We start from the raw sequence: 22932 nt of genomic DNA on the forward strand, positions 1-22932 counted from the left end.
ATGTTGTTATTATTATTGGTAGTAAAGGTTTGTTTTTAACAGTAAGTAGATTTTCGGAGTTCTAAAAGAAAAACAAGCAGGCAAGCTTTGAAATGTTAGTATTCAGCCAAAATTTAACCCTTGATTTCTCCGTATCTGAACCTGAAATTCCAAGTATCTCAAAAATGGCTTGCAAAGCCTTACATGTTTTTCACTTTACTGGTTCATATATACCAGTAAAACATTTTAATGTTTAGAAGATTTCTTTACATGTAAGTTAGTCTTTTTCTTGCATGTAAATACAATCTAAACAAGTTTTTAAAACTTGATTTTAAATAGATTTAAGACATACAACTTAACTAGTTTAGTAGACCTTTTGCTGCCCCTCTGTTCTATTTGCTGAGGTATTCACATGGGACAAATTGCTGAATAAATCTGTATGAGCCATCCTCTCCTTGTCTTTAAGCTGTTCTATGGGCTGTACTACTACTCAACCAACATTCTTTTTCACTGAAACACCAAACTCAGAAGGACTGAAGAACAAGGGGTGTTTTATAATAAAGTGTTTGCCACACGCACCCCCTTGTGATTAGGATAAATTGAGAGGTCTGCTATTTGACAACAAATCTGCCAAAACTGTAAACCAAATGCATGTAAAAGCTATTTTTACTTACTGCCTTTTCTTAGTAGTTCTTCATAATACCCCAGTTTTTTGGTATAATTTTGGTAGAACCAAACTTGCACCACACACTTCTAAAATTAATTATATTCCTATTCAGTTTTCATTATTAATGGAGCTATATGTTGTATCTTGACACATTTCAGCAGTTGCAGCTCAGCAATAAAAGTAGATCTGCTAATTAATATATGCCCAGCTAATTACAAGCTGTAGTGATTATCGTATCTAAGTACAAGTAAGCCTGTCTTAAGGCATCTTTTACACTGAATCCAGTGTTTTTAACTTTGCTGCTAGCCCCTAATCTCTAAGATGTACTTTTTATTAGCATTGACTAGCACTCTTTGCACAAAACTGGTGAATTTTTTTTTTTTTTTTAGTAAGACTAGTGAAACCAAAACATAGCAAAAAACACTTAAAAAATATTACCGGAAATATAAAAGTATGGCATGTTGGGCGATCCTCCCATTTAGATGCAAACCACATGCAAGTATAGAAATAGTGCTAGATTTAATCTGTGCAGTATTGTTCTCTGGATTTTTGGTACATGATCATGGATAACACAATATATATAATATACTTTTCTGTGTCACTCAACTCTGGCGTAAGGCTTAATTTAAAATCACAGTTTAATTTAGTTGTCAATAAAAATAAAAGTCTAATATGTAGACTAGTGCCTTACCTTAAAAATACTTAAGTCTGGGCAATGTGGTGAAACCCCGTCTCTACAAAAAATACAAAAATTAGCCAAGTGTGGTGGTTTACGCCTATAGTACCAGCTACTCAGGAGGCTGAGGTGGAAGGATAGCTTGAGCCTGGGAGGCAGAGGTTGCAGTGAGCTGAGGTCATGCCACTGCACTCCAGCCTGAGCAGCAGAGAGAGACCCTGTCTCAAAAAAGATACATATATTTAAACATAGCTCTCTGTGTGTGGAATCATCGTGAGTATAAATTCTTTAAAAAGTCAACTCGGGTGTGGTGGCTCACCCCTGTAATCCCAGCACTTTGGGAGGTCGAGGCAGGCAGATCACGAGGTCAGGAGATCGAGACCATCCTGGCTAATGCGGTGAAACCCCATCTCTGCTAAAAATACAAAAAATTAGCTGGGTGTGGTGGCACACACCTGTAGTCCCAGCTACTCGGGAGGCTGAGGCAGGAGAATCGCTTGAACCCGTGAAGCAGAGGTTGCTGTGAGCCAAGATCGCACCACTGCACTCCAACCTGGGCAACAGAGCAAGATTCTGTCTCAAAAAAAAAAAAAAAAAAAGAAGAGGAGAAAGTCGGAGTTTATATAGAATGTTTTAGCTATTTGTATATAATAAAAAAATGTTACTAGGACATTCATTTTTGGTTCTTAATTTGTTGAATGCTTTATATAGGTCTGTCTAAGGATGAGACTCATTTTTAGTAATGGTCACTTGTTGAACAAACTGAATTTAGCCTTTGGTAGCCAGAAGCATAAAATTTTTGTTAGAAATTATTCCCAAAAAAGCTGAAAATGTCTTTGAAACCCCTTGTCATTCTGCTGATTGATATTCCACTATTTTTATTTGGCCTCCCTCCCTTCCAGTTTTGATCATAAAAGACCTACTCAGCATCTCAAATACAAGCTAGAATGAGATTTTTCATCAGTTATTTTACTACTGTTTTAAATAGCTTTGCTCACAACCCAGGTATAATTTACAGACATTATTGGTAAGGATGTTGACCTATTGTAAAAATCATAACTAATTTGTAGCTTGAAGAAAATGTAAACCAATGAAACAAAACGTACTTAAATTTTAGTACTGTTTTTATACAGTTAGTATTTACTAAGGAATATAAGTGACTTCAGCTTTATATATTGAATCTTAAGATAGAAGGGTAAAGATACCCAGTCCAGTTGAGTATAACTCTTCCCATTGATCTTGTATATGAACTTCCTTGTCCAACCATTTTAGCTGGTTTAAGGAAAGTAGTTAATATTTTGACTCATGGACTCCACAGTTGAGCAGCAACCTGGGAGGAAGGAGCAGCTAAAAATCGGAGACTGACAGGCTCTTGCAGCCTCTTTTTTGCTTTTGCATATTCTTTGTCTTACTACTGACTGGCTTTCAAAAAATTTTTTTGACAAGGATTGTTCTTTGTCCTAGTGGGATCACTAACCACTTATTAGCTAAGGTTGTGGAATAACGCAAGAACCTGTTAGCTGCATAGTAGTTGTGTAGAATGGTGTATTGGAAAGCAGACAGATGAAGCAGTTCTCAGGTAAAGAGCAGAGCTAGGTACTAGGTAAGCAGTCCCCTAGATATTTTATATCTTTATTCCTCAATTACTAGAGTAAACCACTTCTACTTCAGATGATTTAGAAGATTTAGCTCAGCTTCCCATCTTCTTAGACTTCTCCCCAACCTTACATACCACCAGTATCACTCCCAGGTTATGTTAGCTACACTTTTGTATTCCCAAAGTACTTAGGGATACTTTGATTTACACTATATTATATCTATTGTTTTGCTTTTCTTTCTCTCCGAAAAAATAATGCTGTTTGATTTTTTTCCGCCCCACCCAAGACAGAGTTTCACTCTTGTTGCCCAGGCTGGAGCACAATGGCGCCATCTCGGCTCACTGCAACCTCCACCCTCTGGGTTCAAGAGATTCTCCTGCCTCAGCCTCCCACCCGCCACCACGCCCAGCTAATTTTTTGTATTTTTAGTAGAGACGGGGTTTCATCATGTTGGCCAGGCTGGTCTTAAACTCCTGACCTCAGGTGATCCACCCAACTCGACCTCCCAAAGTGCTAGAATTACAGGCATGAGCCACCGCGCCCGGCCTGCTCTTTGATTTTTTTAAATGTTTATGACTCTCCAGCCTTTAGCCCACAGTATTTCATAAGTTCTTGCCCTTGAATAAGGCTGTTTTTACTAAGAACAAGTTGGAAAAGGTGATTTTTTTAAAAGCTATGTTGAAAATATACTTAACTTTATAGCTACTTGATAAATATCTTTTTCATATATTTCACTTATATCCTGAAATATATTTTTAAAAACTGAAAGAATAAGGAAACTTGTCTCCATGTTGGCAGTTAGCCATTGGTAACACTCTTTGGTTATAATTATCTAACTACAAATATAGATCTCCCATTTCTACATTTTACTTACAAGGATGCCATAAGCATCCCAAATCTATCTAAAAAGAGATAATGTTAATTATTTAGCACAACTTTTTAATGATTCCAATTTGACCACTCATCTTAATAGGTGTTTTTTCAAAGTGTGCATGACCATCAGATTAAAATTGTTTCCTGGGATTTTCTTGGGATACATATAAATATTTTTTCTGTTAGAATTTTTAAACTATTCACTACTTTCTAAGATGTATAAGATTAAGTGTAGTATATTCGTGGGTTAAATGAGTGGGTTATTTTTCTCATCTTTTTGTAATCTTGCAAATTCTGTGAACTTGAACTTGCTTATGGCGGCTAGATGCTTTTTTTCATTATTTCCTTACTCAAGGTTCTTAATAATGATTTCAGCTGCTTTCAGATGTTATTTTAGAACTTTTTTTTCCCTAACTGTATCCGCCACTCCCCACCCCCCCTTTGTTTTGAGACAAAGTTTTGCTCTTGTTGCCCAGGCTAGAGTGCAATGGCAGGATCTCAGCTCATGCAACCTCCCAGGTTCAAGCAGTTCTGCAGGTTGAAGCAATTCTCCTGCCTCAGCCTCCCGAGCAGCTGGGATTCCAGGCGCCTGCCACCACACCTGGCTAGTTTTTGTATTTTTAGTAGAGATGGGTTTCACCATGTTGGACAGGCTGGTCTCAAACTCCTTACCTCAGGTGTTCCACTCCCCTCGGCCTCCCAAAGTGCTGGGGTTACAGGCGTGAGCCACCACGCCTGGCCTATATCCCCCTATTTCTTTAGTTGGTACGTTTTCTTTTTTAGATCTTGGTTTCCCAAGGTCCTTGTAGTTTCTTTCTTCCTCCTTCAAAATATTTTGATTTAATCGGTTTTAGCATTTTTAGTCTTTTGCATTTACACTTGCCTTATTTCTGAACCACTATTCTGAAGGTCAAGCTGGTACCAGACCAGAGCACCTCTGGAGATAAGAATTCACTTAGCTGAATTACTTATCTGTGTGAAATAATAAACAAATTATTTCAGCCTAATTTATTGTTCAGTTTTGATTAAAATACAAAGAAGTTTAGACTAGTGGTTAAGATACACTATAGAACCAGACTGCCTAGATTCAGATATTCTCTGCTACTCAGCGAGTGTTCTTGGACAAATTACCTGATTACTGTGTGTCTGTTTTTATAACTATAAATTGGGGATAATTATAGTTCCTGTCTCATAGGATGATTATGAGGATTAAATAAGTTAATATGCATACACTGCTTAAAATTGTGTCTAGCATATAACAAGTAGTAGGTAAATACTTGCTGCAGGTGCTGATGACAGCAGCAGCAGTAATAGTAGTAGTAGTAGTAATCTGGTTTGCTGATGATAAAAGCCAGAAAGAATAGAAAATTTGGAGAACTCAGAATAGCATGATAATAATTGCTATTGACAAAGTAGGGTAAAAGAAAATAGATATGAAATATAAACTATCAGATTTGCCAGTGATAAAATTTGGAGCAATATTTTCTGTTACTCCACTTTCAAGTTCCTGGATTAGTTGAATCAAGAGGAAATATCTTCTTACAGAATTAGTATGAAAATTTTTACTATTTATAACTACTTGTATGAAACAAAATACAGAAATAAATTATGTCAAACATAATCCTAGTTTCAAATTTTTAAGTCCTTTCAACTGACACATTTTAAAGAGGAAAATACTACAAATTTTCCACTTTATAAATGTGTGTCGTTTTGATCACTTGAAAATGTGTTGAAGATTGCATTTGGATGTCTCAAGACCAATGTTAAAGTGGAGCTTGATTTTCTTTGTTCTTTTTTGTTGTTGTTTGTTTTTGTTGTTGTTGTTGTTGTTGTTTTAGAGATAGGGTCTCCCTCTGTCACCCAGGCTGGAATGTGGTGGTGCAGTCATAGCTCACAGCAGCCTCCAACTCCAGGGCTCAGGTGATGCTCCTGCCTCAGCCTCCCAGGTAGCTGGGATTATTGACATGCGTCATCACCCCCAGCTAATTTTCTATTTTTGTAGAGACAAGGTCTCACCATGTTGCCCAAACTGGTCTTGAACTCCTGGCCTCAAGCTGTCCTCTCCCTGGGCCTCCCAAGTCACTGGGATTACAAGCATAAGCCAACACACCCAGTTGTCGAGGTAGAGCTCAATTTTCTATGACAAACCTAGTCAGAAAATTGAAGGAGACTCATATTTTAAAGTTAGTTTAGAATAAAATATATTATTTATTGGTTTTTACTATTCAGATGACAGATCAGGAGGAAACCATGATATTTTTAAAATTAGAAGTAACATAGCAGAAAATAAATTGAGCTATATGTTTGTAATATAAAAATAATTACTTTGTAAAAAAAGCAAGCTATCAAAGGAATCGCAATTATTTCAAATTTTTCTACTAATATTCTTCTCTTATTTAAATGTGTAACCTGTCACCTGCTAACAGATTTCAAAAGCTTAAGAAAAATTGGGAAGAGAAAAGCTTAAAAGTAATATTTAAAAGAAAAAAAAAACCCTCCAGGTTGAGAAGAGATTTATCTGAGTTTTAGAACATCTTGGTCCCCTTCACAAAATACCAGTAGAAGCATAGGCTGCAGATCACCAAATCATGCCATTACTTTTTCTGGCAAATAATTCAACAGGTCAGGGATTTGATAAAAGCCTTTTGTTTTCACTTAAAGATCTACTTTTCAGATAATAGGAAAATAATAAAAATACTTATCTTCAATATTAATCTTATTATACTAGAATTGAATAAGTGGACCTAAGCAGTGTATAACATAAATTTATGAATATAATTGGATGCCCTCCACTTCCCACTCCATTACCTAGTTGGAACTGGACTCATTTAAGTCACCTGCTTTATATAGTAGCATTATCATTTTTTTATGTGTATTACACTCTGCCTTGATATTTGCATGCACTCCAACAGGCCAGAGACAGTACAGAAGTAATATTAATTAACATGTATACCTCATTAGAAGTTTATCTCTTTCTCTCTTTTTATAAGAATTGTTGAGAGAGTTTAATTTTCTATTTATTTATTTGTTTGTTTATTTATTTATTTATGAGACAGAGTCTTGCTCTGTCACCAGGCTGGAGTACAATGGTGCAATTTTGGCTCACTGCAACCTCCACCTCCCGGTTTCAAGCAATTCCCCTGCCTCGGCCTCCTGAGTAGCTGGGACTACCGGTGTGCGCCACCACGCGCAGCTACTTTTTTTTTTTTTTTCGTATTTTAGTAGAGACGGGGTTTCACCATGTTGGCCAGGATGGTCTCGATCTCCTGACTTCATGATCTGCCTACCTCAGCCTCCCAAAGTGCTGGGATTACAGGCGTGAGCCGCCATACCCTGGCCGAGAGTTTAATTTTCATCTCAGCTTCTTACTGACTTTGTGATTGAGTTAGCAAATTACTCCAGGATCTTCAATTTTGCCATAATTACATTGCCTTACATTAGTGTTTATTTTACACTGGTTATATGCTAAGTGTTTTACCTACATTATTTAATCCTCACAACAACCCTATAATGTAAATACTATTATCCCTATTTAATAGAAGAGGAAACTAGGGTATAATGTGCCTACCATTAGCTGGCGATTAGATGCCAAAACCTGGTTTTATCTCAGATCTATTTGATTCTAGAGCCCCAAGTTTTTAAACCTCTGTGCTGTTTCACCTTTTATTTTGAAAATGTTAATAGTCACGGAGTTACTTTAAGAAGTTGAATGAGTTCAATATAAAACATTGGGCTGGCTTTCTGAAGGCCCCTTTTGCCGTTTGTACTTAACAATATTAATAATAGAATTTTGTTACTAGTTTTTATTTAAAATTACCAAATCCTTATTTCTCAGTTTACCACAGACTTTAATGGCTCCTGTCACTTGGTGTTTTTCAAGAATATGTTCCCAAATTGGGCTTTATTTAAGGCCCAGCCAGATAACATTTTATATAAATCATGTAATTTTTCTTAATTCGATAAAAGAGCATCAAAACATTTAGTTGTTTTTAATTTGCGTGGCTATTGTGTAGCCAGTTGCAGTTACTCATAAATCAGCTTAAGCAGCATTATTCAAGACAATGGCAACTTTTAAGCTTCAGGCTGTCAGAAAGAGAATGCTATTGATGTGTAAAACATAGAAGGATGAAATGGAGGCTAAGCTAACTGTGCGTGAAATTGTAGTCACTAAAGAAATTTCACAGTTGCTTAAAATAGCTTCACTTTTGTCGTGTGTCTGTAAGCATCGGTACATGGACTGATATCTTCAAAGCAAAAATCTAAATGTCTTTAACATATTCTAATTATAATATAAAAGCATTATTCACAAAGAAGCTTTTTTTAAACATATGAATAATGTTTGGCAACAGTTCACATTCAATGTAAGAATCACTAAGACTCCTGAGTAGCAGTAATACTAAATAATAACATAGGTCGGGGGCGGTGGCTCACGCCTGTAATCCCAGCACGTTGGGAGGCTGCGTGTGGGGGTGGATCATGCGGTCAGGAGATCGAGACCATCCTGGCTAACATGGTGAAACCCCATCTCTACTAAAAATACAAAAAAAAAAATTAGCTGGGCATGGTGGCAGGCTCCTGTAATCTCAGCTACTCCAGAGGCTGAGGCAGGAGAATCGCTTGCTTGAACCTGGGAGGCAGAGGTTGCATTGAGCCGAGATCACACCACTGCACTCCAGCCTGGGCAACAGAACGAGACTTCATCTCAAGAAAAAAAAAACTAAATAATAACATAAATGTTTACTTAATAATAACCACTAACATTCATTAAGTTGTTATCTGAAGGTACTGTTCCAGCCACTTTAAATGAATTAATTTATAGAACCTCAACAACAACTTGGTAAATTCCATTATTATCTTTATTTCGTAGTTGAGTCTTAGGCATAGAGATCTTACCTAAGATCATAGAGTGAATTAAGTATCAATATATGTTTCATGTATTTGCATAACAGAAGTTTAAAAGTTTATTTTATGAAGTTATTTAATTGAACCCAAAATATTATTTAAAATTTTTTTACATCTGTTTTTAATATGAAATATAAATTCAGTCAGTTCTTTTACATAATTACAAATTAGGATCAGATTCTATCTAAACATATTACAACTTTCTGCCACACTTGCAGACTGTAATGCTCAAAATGAAAATAAACCCTTAAAGTAATTCAGACTGCCTTACAACTGCATTTCCTAGACATACCCACCTCAGAATCAAAATAAACTTTCCATTTATACACTAAATATTTCTTCCTGGGTTAAGATAAAAGAAAAATAAGACTCCTTGTCTTCAAGGAGTAGAAAAAATAGGCATGGAAGCCAGGCGCGGTGACTCACACCTGTAATCCCACCACTTTGGGAGGTTGAGGTAGGCGGATCACCGGAGGTCGGGAGTTCGAGACCAGCCTGACCAACATGGAGAAACCCCATCTCTACTAAAAATACAAAATTAGCCAGGCGTGGTGGCGCATGCCTGTAATCTCAGCTACTTGGGAGGCTGAAGCAGGAGAATCGCTTGAACCCAGGAGGTGGAGGTTGCAGTGAGCCGAGATCTTGCCATTGCACTCCAGCCTGGGCAACAAGAATGAAACTCTGTCTAAAAAAAAAAAAGAAAAGAGAAAATAGGCATGGAAACTGGACTACCAGAATACTGTTGATGTGATATTCTGTTTGTTGGACGAAAACGTAATATCTGATGTTACGAAGGTAACCACTAAAAGAATTAAAATAAATAAAAGTTGGAAGGAAAGGGGAACTAATAGAGCTCTTAAAGTTGGTATCTCATGAGCTATAGATACAACCATATTAATCTTTATGGAAGTGACCAACAGAACTAAAAACAGTTTAAATATTAATGCGTAGGCCAGGCATGATGGCTTATGCCTGTAATCCCAACACTTTGGAAGACGAAGGCGAGAGGATCACTTGAGGCCAGGAGTTTGAGACCAGCCTGGGCAAAATGGCAAGACCAAGACCTCCATGTCTACAAAAAATTAAAAAAAAAAAAAAAGCTGGGTGTGATGACACACACCTGTGGTCTTAGCTATCTGGGAGGGTGAGGCTACCGGAGGATCACTTGAGCCTAGGAGGTTGAGGCTGTAGTAATCCGTGGTCACACCACTTCACTCCAGCTTGGGTAACAGAGCAAGTTCTGTCTCCAAATTAAAAAAGAAAAAACGTTATTAAGTGGCGGGTAGAAGGCAGAGGAAATGTTTACGTCTTATTTTATAACCCTTTTATACTGTTTTTTATTATGTCCACATGCATTGATTTTTTTAAAAGAATTCAATGAGATATGTGCTATAAACAAAACATACATGTACGCAATGAAAGCTCTTAGAAGGAGGGCATAACCATTTGGCAGGCCAGGTGAATATCACCACTTGCTTATATAGGAGTTAATGCTTATAGTAAGTAGGAAAATGGTTGAGAGAAGGCCTTTTCTCTCGCAAAAGGAAAAGTTAGTGGAAAAGCACAGAGGCATGAGAGTATGGCCCTCTAAGATAAATCAGATAGCTGGGTTATGATGAGAGAAGATGATGATTGGGTAAGCAGGGGCCAAATAATAGAGGGCCTTATATACCTTCATAAGAAGTTGAACTTTATTCTATATGCAGGGGACAAAATTAAAGGATTATAAAGAGTAAACTGGTATCAGATTTGTATTTTAATAACTTTTGTTGGTGTGAACAATAGTTGATAAGGCAGAGGGGAATACTTATGCCAGAAAAATAATTTGCCATTTTCCAAAGGCAAGATACAAGGGCTTAAACCAACACATTGGCTGTGAAAATGAAAAAGGGACAAATGTGAAATCAGTTTAGGCAATAAATTTATTTATTTGGATTTATTAGACTGAATTGGAGAGAAAAGGGGTAAGTGGGGATGCTTCCCAGTGTTCTTATTTGAGAAACTGGTAACCCTAACACAGGAGAGAGACCAGCTAGTTACAAGATGGTCCATTAAGGCAATAATGGATCGGATAAGGGGCAGCAACAGAATAACTTTTAATAAAGCATACCCCTTAGCTGTAAATAGTTTTTTTGTTGTTGTTTTGTTTGTTTGTTTGTTTTTGAGATGGAGTCTTGCTCTGTCGCCCAGACTGGAGTGCAGTGACGCGATCTCAACTCACTACTACCTCCACCTCCTAGGTTCAAGTGATTCTCCTGTCTCAGCCTCCCGAGTGGCTGGGATTACAGGCATGTGCCACCACACCCACATGATTTTCGTATTTTTAGCAGAAACAGGATTTCACCATCTTGGCCAGGCTTGTCTTGAACTCCTGACCTCATGATCCACCCAGCTCCGCCTCCCAAAATGCTGGGATTACAGACGTGAGCCACCGCGCCCAGCCAATAGTTTCATTTTTGAAGAAAAAAGTTTTAATTTAAAAGGCCATGAATTTTATTTGGCTGCCATAATGAATTCTAAAATAGTATATTGACAGAGTAAAGCAAAAATTTTTAATGTGTGGAATGGCCTCATTTCTTTTTTTTCTAGTTTTATATTGCTGCTCTTAAATTTTGTATAATATTGAAACTCTTGGATTATTATAGCTTTATTTTTGTATCTTTTTAAAGTTCAAATGTATTAGGTGATTACTATCTGTAGGGAGATACCATAATTTAATTTGTTTTAGTAGTTTTGTTTCTTATTGTTTTCAGATATTTATAATCTTTCTTAAAGATGATCATAAATGGCCGGGCACGCCTGTAATCCTAGCACTTTGGGAGGCCAAGGCGGGTGGATCACCTGAGGTCAGGATTTCAAGACTAGCCTGGCCAACATGGCAGAAATGCAAAAATTAGCTAGGCATGGTGGCGCACGCCTGTAATCCCAGCTACTTGGGAGGCTAAGGAAGGAGAATCGCTTGAACCTGGGAGATGGAGGTTGCAGTGAACCGAGATCGCACCACTGCACTCTAGCTTACACAATGGGAGCGAGACTGCGTCTCAAAAAAAAAAAAAAAAGAAGTTCATCATAACTATTCTTTTTATGACAAATAGTGGTTGTTCAGTATTGGAGGGATAATATCAGCAGTGATGCAAAGAAATTATTTCTTCTGCCAGGGCACAGTGGCTCACACCTGTAATCCTAACACTTTGGGAGAACAAGGCAGGAAGATCGCTTTGTCCAGGAGTTTGAGACCAACCTGGGCTACATAGCAAGACCCCATCTCTACAAAAAGTTTTTTAAAAAATGATTTCTTCTGAAAGGCATCCTTGCTTCCATATATTATTAGGACCTTCATTTTCAGTTTTCCATTTTCTAAAATACTTTTAGTATTACCAAGGGGCTAGTTGGTTTCATTTGAAAACACTTACTATGGTATTCAAGCTTTGAGTCTGTTTTGGTTTTGGTTTTGGTTTTGGTTTTTTTTTTTTGAAATGGAGTCTCACTCTGTTGCCCAAGCTGGAGGAATGTAGTGGCGTGATCTCAGCTCACTGCAACCTCCACCTCCCAGGTTCAAGTGATTCTCCCACCTCAGCCTGCCCAGTAGCTGGGATTACAGGCACCCGCCATCATGCCTGGCTAATTTTTGTATTTTTATGGAGACGGGGTTTCACCGTGTTGGCCAGGCTGGTCTGGAACTCCTGACATCAGGTGATCCGCCCACCTTGGCCTCCCGAAGTGCTGGGATTACAAGTGTGAGCCACTGCGCCTGGCCGCTTTGAGTCATTTTTACCAATTCTTTGGATATTTGGATCTCAGAAAATACAGTGGCCACATTCTCATTTTCTGAAGTTACTTTTTTTTATCATGTGATATTTCCTAAGTGTTGGCAGAACTGAATGCATTGTTCCCAAGTGATAACCCTGGATCATTCATACTTGTAGCTAAAGTATACATAGGGGTGGGGACTGGGGATGTATTTTTTTTCCTAATGAGGGTCTCATCATTACAGTCTTACCCCTTGTTTTAGGTGTATATGTAAATTCTATATGTGTATATAGAACTCCTGTTTGTCATCACAGTATTGAAAGAAACCTAATCCTTTTTCTCTCAGGTGTCATAGTTAGAATGGTCTGATCTAGAATGCCATGATGTCATTTTCATTTTTAGGTTTTTTTTTTTTGCATATTTTCATTGAGCTTTTTAGTTCAACATCGTATCTTTATGGAAAGATTTCTCCAATGTATTCTTAGCATCTGTAGAGCCTAGTTTAAATTAAGGTAGTTGTTACTTGCTTGTTGTATAACTTTTCTTCTCAGTTTCAAGGCAGAAACTAAAGATACAAAAAGGAATAACTCTTTAATGGTATAGTAAAATAAGTTTTAAACTTAGTGAGTTTCCTTAGGCATAAACTTATTGCTTTGTATTTTTTCAGAATTTAGTAAAAAGCACTCCAAGATGAATAGTAGTTTAATCTCAGGTATAGTATTGGAGAATTATATTTGCCAGCTTTGTTAAAATTATAACACTGATTTTTTTTCCCCCTAATCCTCAGTATTCATCCATTGTTTCTAAGCAAGAATGCCATCACTCAAAGTGAGTATGAAAGTGTCGTTAATCAGAAAGTATGGGGAAGACTTGAAGATGAACAACAAATTTAAAACACCAGTAGATCACTAAACATGGTTTAGGTGATAATATTTTCCCTGAGAATTCGCTGACCAAATTTTGCTAAAAATAGTTTCTGTATGATGTATTTTTCTGCTGTATGAAAGGAATAAAGTTGATTTTTTTAAATTACACTGGATACTATTAGTGTTTGGAAAAGTGACTCATTTATATTTGAGTGTATCATAATTGATTTTTCATTGGAATATCTAAATAATACAGTGCTCAGCTTTTATCATACTATACCTTATTTTAAAATCCCTTCATTTTATTTAAGGACAAACCTTCAATAGACCTATAAAATACAGTTACTCCTCAGATATGAATTCTCTTCAGCAGTAAAAATTTTTGCTTTTGTTCACCTAACAGCATTTTCTTCATATTGCTACATAGCATTCATAATTATTATGCTAATGGTTATATTAACTTGATTTGAAAAACTTCTTTTAATATAAACAAAATTAGCAATTTAGGAGGATAAAAACCAAGTTTAATTACAGTTTTTAAAATATCTTAAAGTTTTTTTCTGTTGGTACTGTGGAATTGCTTTAATACTAACCTTTTGATTTTAAATAAAATAGAGAGTTTCCAAAATGAGAATCTGTAGCTACAAGCAGTACCTCATAAGGAAAGGAAAAAAAAAATACCGTAACATTTGTCTTGCTTCAGTCAATGTTTATGGTTTACCTTTTCAGATTAATGCGGTTAATCTGTTGAACAAAAAGCCTACTGTTTTACCATTTTGCAATTTTTGCCCTATTAATATAGTATAAGGCAGTATTCCTCATCCCTGCCTGCCCATTACAATCATTTGGGGAGCTTTAAAGTACTAATAGTAGTAATTAAAAATACTGATGCATGGATCTCACCCCTAGGTATCCTAATTTAGTTTATCTGGGGTAGGTTTTAGGGATCAGTAATTTTCAAAATATTTCCAGGTGATTCTAGTGTACTGTCAGGGTTGAGAACTCTGCTCTAAGGTAGTTTGAATTTGAAAGCTTGAGAAAATTTGGAGTGGCCATTTTCATTACAGATGAACAATGAATGATATCCCTGAATAGTCCCTGAACTGAAAATTCTATTAAGTAGATATGAAAATGGCTTCATGTACACAACTTGAACTTAACCAATACTGTGAAAGTATTAATGTTATAATAAAAGATGTTATATATTGAGCATCTAAAAAACCCAGACTTTTCGCTTTTTTTGGTGACTTCTTATAGCAACTCTGGAAGTAGGTAAATAACCCTTTTGTTCAGACAGTAAACTGAAGCTCAGTGAATGACTTAACCCGAGGGGGCATACTGCTTGTAAGTGGCAGAGCCAGAACTGGACCACATACATGTTTGATTTTACAACTTGGACTCTTTTCACTATACCATGCCATGTGAAAATTTGATATTTAGTTTGACTCAACTTAAATAATTAGTTTATCAAGGTTTTCTTAAGGTCATGTTTCTTTAGAGCCGTGGTTATTGTTACCAACAAAAATACTTTTAAGTGCTTCGTATTGGAAGGTGGTAGAGTATTTCTGATTTGGACAGGTTTATAAATGTGTAGTGGTGCTGGTGGCGGTGGTAGTGGTATGATGATGGCACAAGAGTTAAATACTGCACTTTTTAAAAAAATTCAGAAAATGTATGTAATTCACAAGTGTCACCTTTGTTCAGTGTTATAAATGAACTTATTTTGGAATCTAGCTATCTGGTGAGAAACAGCATAGACCAGCTTTTTGAACATTTTTGTGGCAACTAGTTGGACCTTAATTATAACAAAGATAGCTACAAAAATAGTGTGGCCTTTTTCTACGTGTGAAACCTCACTTGAAGCCCTTACTAATCTCAGTACAGGTTGAGTAGCTCTTATCTGGAATTATTGGGACTAGAAGTGTTTTGGATTTCAGATTTTTTTCAGATTTGGGATGCTCAACCTGTAGTACCTGTAGTACTTAAAATATTTAAACTGGGAAAACATCAACTAACCACAAAGCTGGAATTTATCCAAAGACTAATGAATAAAAATCACCTTTTTAAATGGGAAAGTAGTGTATTTTAAAATCCTGTTACAACTAAGGCACATTAGTGATAGAGCTGAGGTAGTTAGATATTTCTACTTCCCCCACCCAGAGAACCATATCAGAAGTTTAGGAAAATCTGATGGTCATAAGTTACATGGAAATAGAGACTCCAAAGGGAAAAGATGCAGTTTGTGTATCGTTCTCATATTTTCCTAATGATTTCTTATATTTCCCTAGTCCTAATACAATAATGGCCTAGAGTTAGATTGTCTGTACAAGTAAGACTCCTCTAATTCATATTTTTAAAAAGGCCTACCAACTTGCTGTTAGAAGTTATATGACTTTCTTCTTTGATTTTTCTCTTGTAATGGTATTTTTCCCTAAATGTTTGAAGATTAAAAATTTTGTATGCTAGTCACTTTAAAAAGTAAAAATACAGAGGTTGGAACTTGGTTAAATCAAGGAATTAACTTTATTTGTCATTTCTTCATGCACTAGAGAATTTCTACTATTTATAAGTAGCATATATTTCATTGTGTGTGAATTTGTATGTAGTGCCAAAGATACTTAGGATTATGTGGCATTTTAAATTTACTACAATCTGTAGTTAAATTATTTATTCGCCATGAAAAACAAATATTTTCCAATGAACACCACAAATCATATATAGATGTGTGTGCGTGTATATATATGTGTGTGTGTGTGTATATATATATATGTGCACCAGCTAAACAACACAGATTAATGCTTTTAGAGTTTGACTTTTAATAATGTTCTGCAACTTTGAGTTCCATCCATTTTCTTTTGTTTACTCTGGACTGGAACTACTCTACAAACTTTGTCAAAGGAACTTGAAATATTTTTGAAGTTTTGTCATGAAAAAAGAGGCATTTAATTTTGTTACATGAATAGTTCTCTCCCTTCAGCACACCTGTATTGAGAAGCTTTGTGTCTGATTCTGGGGGAAATTAAGACGTTTCCTGTCTACTGTCAAGTTACAGGCTGTTTGATGCACATTACGATGAGAACAAAGTTCTATGAAAGTTTACTAGGAGAATCCTTACCTGAGACGAGGAAATCAACAAAAGTTTTTTTGAAAAAGGTCAATCTGAGCTGCCTGCTCATTAAAGGATATGTTTCTAATATTTTTGGTTAATCAGTTGATACTTTGTGGTGCAGAGACAAGCTTCCCATGTGTGGGTTATGGGTGTGCTAAGATACTGAGTCCTTGAGCCCTTGAGACAACCAAGTGGGGCCTGAGGTAAGCAGGGCTCCCAGGCTAGTCTTGCCCATTTAAAAGCTGCTTCATCCTTTTATTGCAGTGCTCCGTACAATCATTATCATTTCCCACATGTATCATGATATAAAGAAACAGTGGTGTAGAGAAATATTATTAGGTAAGGTAGTGGAATCTCCACCAAGAGTTTCTAAAGGATTATAAACAAAAGATAAATCTAATAACCAAATCAAAATATGGCCTTATATGCTTTTAGTTGTAGTAAAATGTACATAAAATTCACTGTTTTAACCATTTTTAAGTGTACAGTGCTGCGGCATTAAGTACATTCACATTGTTGTACAACCGTGTTGACCATCTTTCTCTGGAGTCTTCCCAAACTGAAACTTAAACCCATGAAACAATAACTCCCTATTCCTTGCCCCCACTGACAACTACCATTCTACTTTCTGTATCTGAATTTTTTACGACTCTAGTTACCTCATTTAAACATTTGTCCTTTTGTGACTGCCTTATTTCACTTAGCAAGATGTCATTAATGTTGTAATAAGATTCGTTTATGTTGTAATATGTGTCTGAAATTTTTTTTTTTTTTTTTTTTTTTTGAGAGAAATCTCCCTCTTGTCCCCCAGGTTTCAGTGCAGTGGCTTTATCTCAGTTCACTGCAACCTCCACCTCCCAGGTTCAAACGATTTTCCTGCCTCTGCCTCCCAAGTAGCTGGGATTAAGGTGCCTGCCACCACACCCAGCTAATTTTTGTATTTTTTAGTAGAGACGGGGGGGGGGTTTCACCATGTTGGCCAGGCTGGTCTCGAACTCCTGACCTCAGATGATCCGCCCACCTCGGCCTCCCAAAGTGCTGGAATTACAGGCGTGAGCCACTGTACCCGGTCCGAATTTCCTTCCTTTTAAAAGCTGAATAATGCTCTGTTGTATGTATATACCATATTTTGTTTTTCCATTCATCTGTTAATGAACACATGAGTTTTTTCCCACCTTTTGGCTATTGTGAATAATGTTGCTGTGAACATGGGTGTATAAATATCTGTTTGAGGCCTTGCTTTCACTTCTTTTGAGTATATACCCAGAAGTAGAATTGCAGATCATATGGTAATTCTATTTTTAACTTTTTGAAAAACTGCAATTCCATTTTCTATAGCCACTGGACCACTTCTCATTCCCAACAGCAGTGTACAAGGGTTCCAATTTCTCCACATCCTCATCTCTTTTTTTTAATAATAGCTATCCCAGTGGTGTGAAGTGGGATATCATTGTGGTTTTGATATGCATTTCCCTAATCTCTAGTAATGTTGAGCATCGCTTCATTAGCTTATTGGTAATATGGCCTTATATTTTTCAAGATTTTTTTTATGGAGTTGTCTAACCAAGATTAGCCAAATCTTTTTCAAAAGCAGCTTATTGCATAAAATTAAGTTAACCTATTCTTTTTTTTTTTCTTTTTCTTTTTTTTTTTTTTTTTTTGAGACAGAGTCTTGCTCTGTTGCCAGGCTGGAGTGCAGTGGCGTGATCTCGGCTCACTGCAACCTCCGCCTCCCTGGTTCAAGTGATTCTTCTGCCTCAGCCCCACGAGTAGCTGGGACTACAGATGAGCGCCACCACGCCCAGCTAATTTTTGTATTTTTAGTAGTGACGGGGTTTCACTGTGTTGGCCAGGATGGTCTTTATCTCTTGACCTCGTGATCCACCAACCTCAGCCTCCCTAAGAGCTGCAATTACAGGCATGAGCCACCATGCCCGGCCAAATTAACCTATTCTTAAAGTTTTATTGCTGCAGTGAACTTTAGAGATCATCAGAATTCTTAATCTGAAATCCATCATTGGTTTCAGAGTCCATGAACAGCCTGCATTAAAGCAAAATTCTGTCAGATTCTCAGAAGGGTCAGTGACTCCCCAAAAACATAAGAATTGATCTAGCCCAAAGTCATCAAACTGTTAAGAATCGTTGTCTTTTTAGGTCACATTAAGGTGGTTTTTAAATCACTACTTTGTGCCTTTCTGTATTTTCCAAACTATTTTAAATAAACATGCGTAGGGCATGTGTTGTTGTTTTTTATTTTTTTAATTAAGTAAATGCTGTTTTAGAACCTGAAAAAGTAAAGTCCATCTTTCTTGAACCTCCATAAAAAACAAATCTAAAAACCAAGAAGAAATGAAATGGATATGATACGTTCTTAAAATTGCCAGCCTTCTCTTATGGTCACAGCATTTCCAAGTATATTCCTGCCCTATAAAAAGAATAGTCAGGCTCTGCAACTACAAAAAAAGTGGTTTACCATTGAATCCATTTCAGCTGAATTCATTGCAATAAAATATTTGCATTTGTGTTTTTTATAATGAGCTTTTACTATAAAGAGAATGTGCAGGTTCTATAGCTAGAAAAGAGATATTTACCATTGAATCCATTTCAGCTAAATTTCATTAAAGGAAAATATTTGCATTTGAGTTCTTTATAATGAGATTTTACTGCTTTTCTTATAATATCTCTACATAGTACTTTCTATAACGATTGTTTTAATTTTAAAACTTTGATCACTTAATATTAAAAGCAACCAGAAAGAATTTTTATTAAGTAACTATCTTAGATAGATGATATATACCTATATTCAGTTTATCACCCTAAAAAAAAGGTAGGAAATCTTTAATATTTTGTAGAGCTTCCTAGGACATCTTACCTATTTAAAGTTTATTGTCAAATCTCCTTATCTCCTTCGGTCTTTTTGGCTAGGTTTAAGAGTAACTGAAGTAGGTTGGAAGTTCCTGTACCATTTATTATACTTGGGCCTCCATCTTCTCTTCCGTTAGACTGGAACTACATGGTCCTGTCTAGCTAACCAGCTTTGACATTTCTTTGATCTATATATCTGCTAACCGTAATGTTTATACTGTGAAAATTTATATTTATTTTATAAGTACATTTTTTATTTATACCAGTTTTTTAAATTCCTGTTTTTCCTTTTGTAGCTGTATGCAGGAGCTATTCTTGAAGTTTGTGGATGAAAATTGGGAAGGTTCCCTCAAGTCCAAGGTATATAAAATTTACTCCAGTAAACTGTGCAGTCATTTAAAATCAACATTTTATGTGAATCGTTTTCATTATATATTCCCAGGAATAAGAATTTTTAGGATTATACTTGCTCAACAGTATATGCATTTTTTTCACATTTGTTTTCATGGAGGTGGTTTGTTAAAATAATTGGTGAATGCTATGTTACTTTAAGCAAACACAATATATGAAATTTAGAGGCCAGGCATGGTGGCTCTCGCTCAGCTCATGCCTGTAATCCCAGCACTTTGAGAGGCCAAGGCGGGTGGATCACGAGGTCAGGAGTTCGAGACCAGCCTGGCCAGGATGGTGAAACCCCATCTCTACTAAAAATACAAAAATTAGCTGGGCGCGGTGGCGGGTGCCTATAATCCCAGCTACTCGGGAGGCGGAGGCAGGAGAATCACTTGAACCTGGGAGGCGGAGGTTGCAGTGAGCCGAGATCACGCCACCGCACTCCAGCCTGGGCGACAGAACGAGACTCTGTCTCAAAAAGAAAAGAAAAGAAAAGAAATTTAGATTTAAAATACAACACATGAAGGGGTTATTTTCTTAAAAGAAGAGCCTTTCCTTTGCCAGGTAAGAATTTTGCAGGTAGGTAAAATTGTCAGGTGGCAATTTTGCAGGAGCCTTTCCAAGATGTAAGTGTAATTTCTTTAAGTAGCACACCATTGTAGTATATTTTAAATGTGAATTCATTTATGTGGAACAATTGCATTAAGAGTAGACCTGTACAAAATAACAAATCACCAAGGAAAGAAGTAATTGCCAAAGAATTTGAAATACAAAAGAGAGAAAGTCATATGTGTATATCTTCACAGGGAATTTTAAGGGTAAACATGTTAAAGGATAATTGTGAAGGTATATTCTTTGGGTTGACATCCAACAGTAATGAGGAGCTTTGCATTGCCAAGAAAGGCTTGAACTAAGGCTTTTGTCTTCTGTCCTTGCATGTCAGTTTGAAAATCAGTTTTATGAAACTGAACTTGTCTGAAGGTAATAACGCTTTCTCTTTTTTTTTAACTGAAATACATAAGTATTCAATTTACATACCTCATTCTACCCCAATTTTTGCTGACATTCCCATGATTTCTTGCCTTATTTAGTTAATGGCAAGAGAATTTTTTGGGTTTAATATTTTATAAAATTGCCTGTATTAGCACATGCTTTTTATTGCTGACCTAGAATTGTTTATAATAAAATATTGATTATTTGGCACAGAAATGTAATATAGTAGTTTGATTTGGGATACTTAATGAGGCCCAAAGCAGATACGTATCTAATCAAAAACAGTCTTTGTTAGAATAACACATTCTGATGTAGCAAAGAAGATATTTACTTTTGCTTGGGAAAAAAATTTCTTACTCTGATTTATTTATTTATTTATTTTGCCTCAAACACTTAAACTCAGAATTGTACCACAGTTGTTTTGGCTTTTTTATATCCATTCTCTGAATGATAGTGTGAGCATTCTTATTTCTAGAAAGTTTTAGCAATTATTTTTAGCTGCATTGATTATTTATACTTACTTGTTTTATTAAAAACAACATTTTATAACTTAGATTTTCATGAGAATCAAGAGTAGCTTCGATACTATGATTAGCCTTCCTTGTTATGAGATTTTATTATCTATGGTAATATATATTTCTTATGTAAATTATCAAACCTTAGGGTACATATATCATACTGTCTTTTGCTTTTGAAAACAATTGAATTCTAATGCTTTGTATAAATATTTAATTATCTACTTGCTTAAAATAAAAATGATTAATTCCATAATGTGTAACTGTATTTAATATTGTTATGTATAATACCAGTATTTTCTGAGCCCATGAAAAGTTGTTATAATTGTGATAAAACCATTATTAAATCCCCACCCTCAGAATTTCCGTCTTAAAGATATTCTGAAATAGAGCATGGAGAGTTGTTGATTTATACAGTAATTACAAATACCAAACTAACTTTCGTGTCATCACTGCTTCATATTCTTTTCTCTCTTTTTTTTTGAGACAGAGTCTCACTGTTGCCCACGCTGGAGTGCAGTGGCACAATTTCAGCTCACCGCAACCTCTGCCTCCCAGGTTCAAGTGATTCTCCTGCCTCAGCCTCCTGAGTAGCTGGGACTACAGGCACACGCCACCACACCCAGCTAATTTTTTTTTTATTTTTAGTAGAGGTGGGGTTTTGCCATGTTGGCCAGGCTGGTCTTGAACTCCTGAGCTCAGGTGATCCGCCTGCCTTGACCTCCCAATGCCGGGATTACAGGCATGAGCCAGCGCACCCGGCCACTGCTTCATATTCTTTATCTTCAACATCCAGTAGCTTCTGGGATTATCATGATAACCTTCATTATACTCTTGCTTATAATACATTGTCAGTTTTTAAGGTCACTTAATTTAAATTAACCATTTCATGAAACAAGAGTAAATTAATGTTAAATTATTTCAGGAGGAAGGATTTAAATTTTGGTATGTTTTACCCACATTAAACCACTCACAGTTGTGTAAAAAAAAATCTCAGATCATATTTCTTAGTCAATTCCAAATATGCCTTCTAAAATACCTTTTTTTCCTTATTCTAGTTGTTTAAGTATAGAAGGCTGTCTATAATAATTTCTCATAGTAGATTGTATCTAGTATTCTGTCACTTCACTTGTGACATCCTAAGTAATCATGTTTTTTTTCCTCTCGCTTTAGTCTTCTGTGTTAGGAATGTGGCTGTCTCTGAGAAAGTAATGTGGTTTATCCCTGATTTTGTATGGGCTTGGCAAACTTTCTGTAAAGGACTAGATAGTAAAAATTTTCAGCTTTATAGGCAACATGGGCTCTGTCATAACTATCGAACTCTGCTGTTATAGCATGGAAGCAGCCATAGACAGTTCTTAAACGAATGCATGTCACTGTGTTCCTGTAGAACTTTATTAACAAAAGCAAGCAGGACAGATTTGGCCCATGGGCCTCAGTTTGGCAACCTCTGTATTAGAATCATAAACGTTCAGACGCAAAAAGAAGTTTTGAAATAATGTAGTACAAATTGAGCATCCTCATAATTCAAAAATCTGAAATCTAGAATGCTCCAACATCTGAAACTTTAAAAATACTGCATAAAATTACCTTCAGGCTATATGTATAAGGTATATATGAAACATATATATGAAACATAAATGAATTTCAGGTTTATATTTGGGTCCTATCCCCAAATATAGATATGTCCCCAAATATAGATATGTCCAAATATATATCCCCAAATATAGATATGTCATTCTATAT

General features: G+C 36.1%; 1 protein-coding gene across 2 annotated transcripts in view; it reads left to right on the forward strand.

The window, feature by feature from the left end:
- Positions 1–22932, forward strand: part of SELENOF (selenoprotein F) — a 53253-nt gene that overhangs the window by 11763 nt on the left and 18558 nt on the right. For both annotated transcript variants that reach the window (XM_054438112.2, XM_054438121.2), the window contains exon 3: positions 19582–19645. In XM_054438112.2, coding sequence (XP_054294087.1) covers positions 19582–19645 — 64 coding nt within the window. The remainder of the gene's footprint in view (positions 1–19581; positions 19646–22932) is intronic.

Source organism: Pongo pygmaeus, chromosome 1 (assembly GCF_028885625.2).
Source record: "Pongo pygmaeus isolate AG05252 chromosome 1, NHGRI_mPonPyg2-v2.0_pri, whole genome shotgun sequence".
Classification (NCBI taxonomy): domain Eukaryota; kingdom Metazoa; phylum Chordata; class Mammalia; order Primates; family Hominidae; genus Pongo; species Pongo pygmaeus.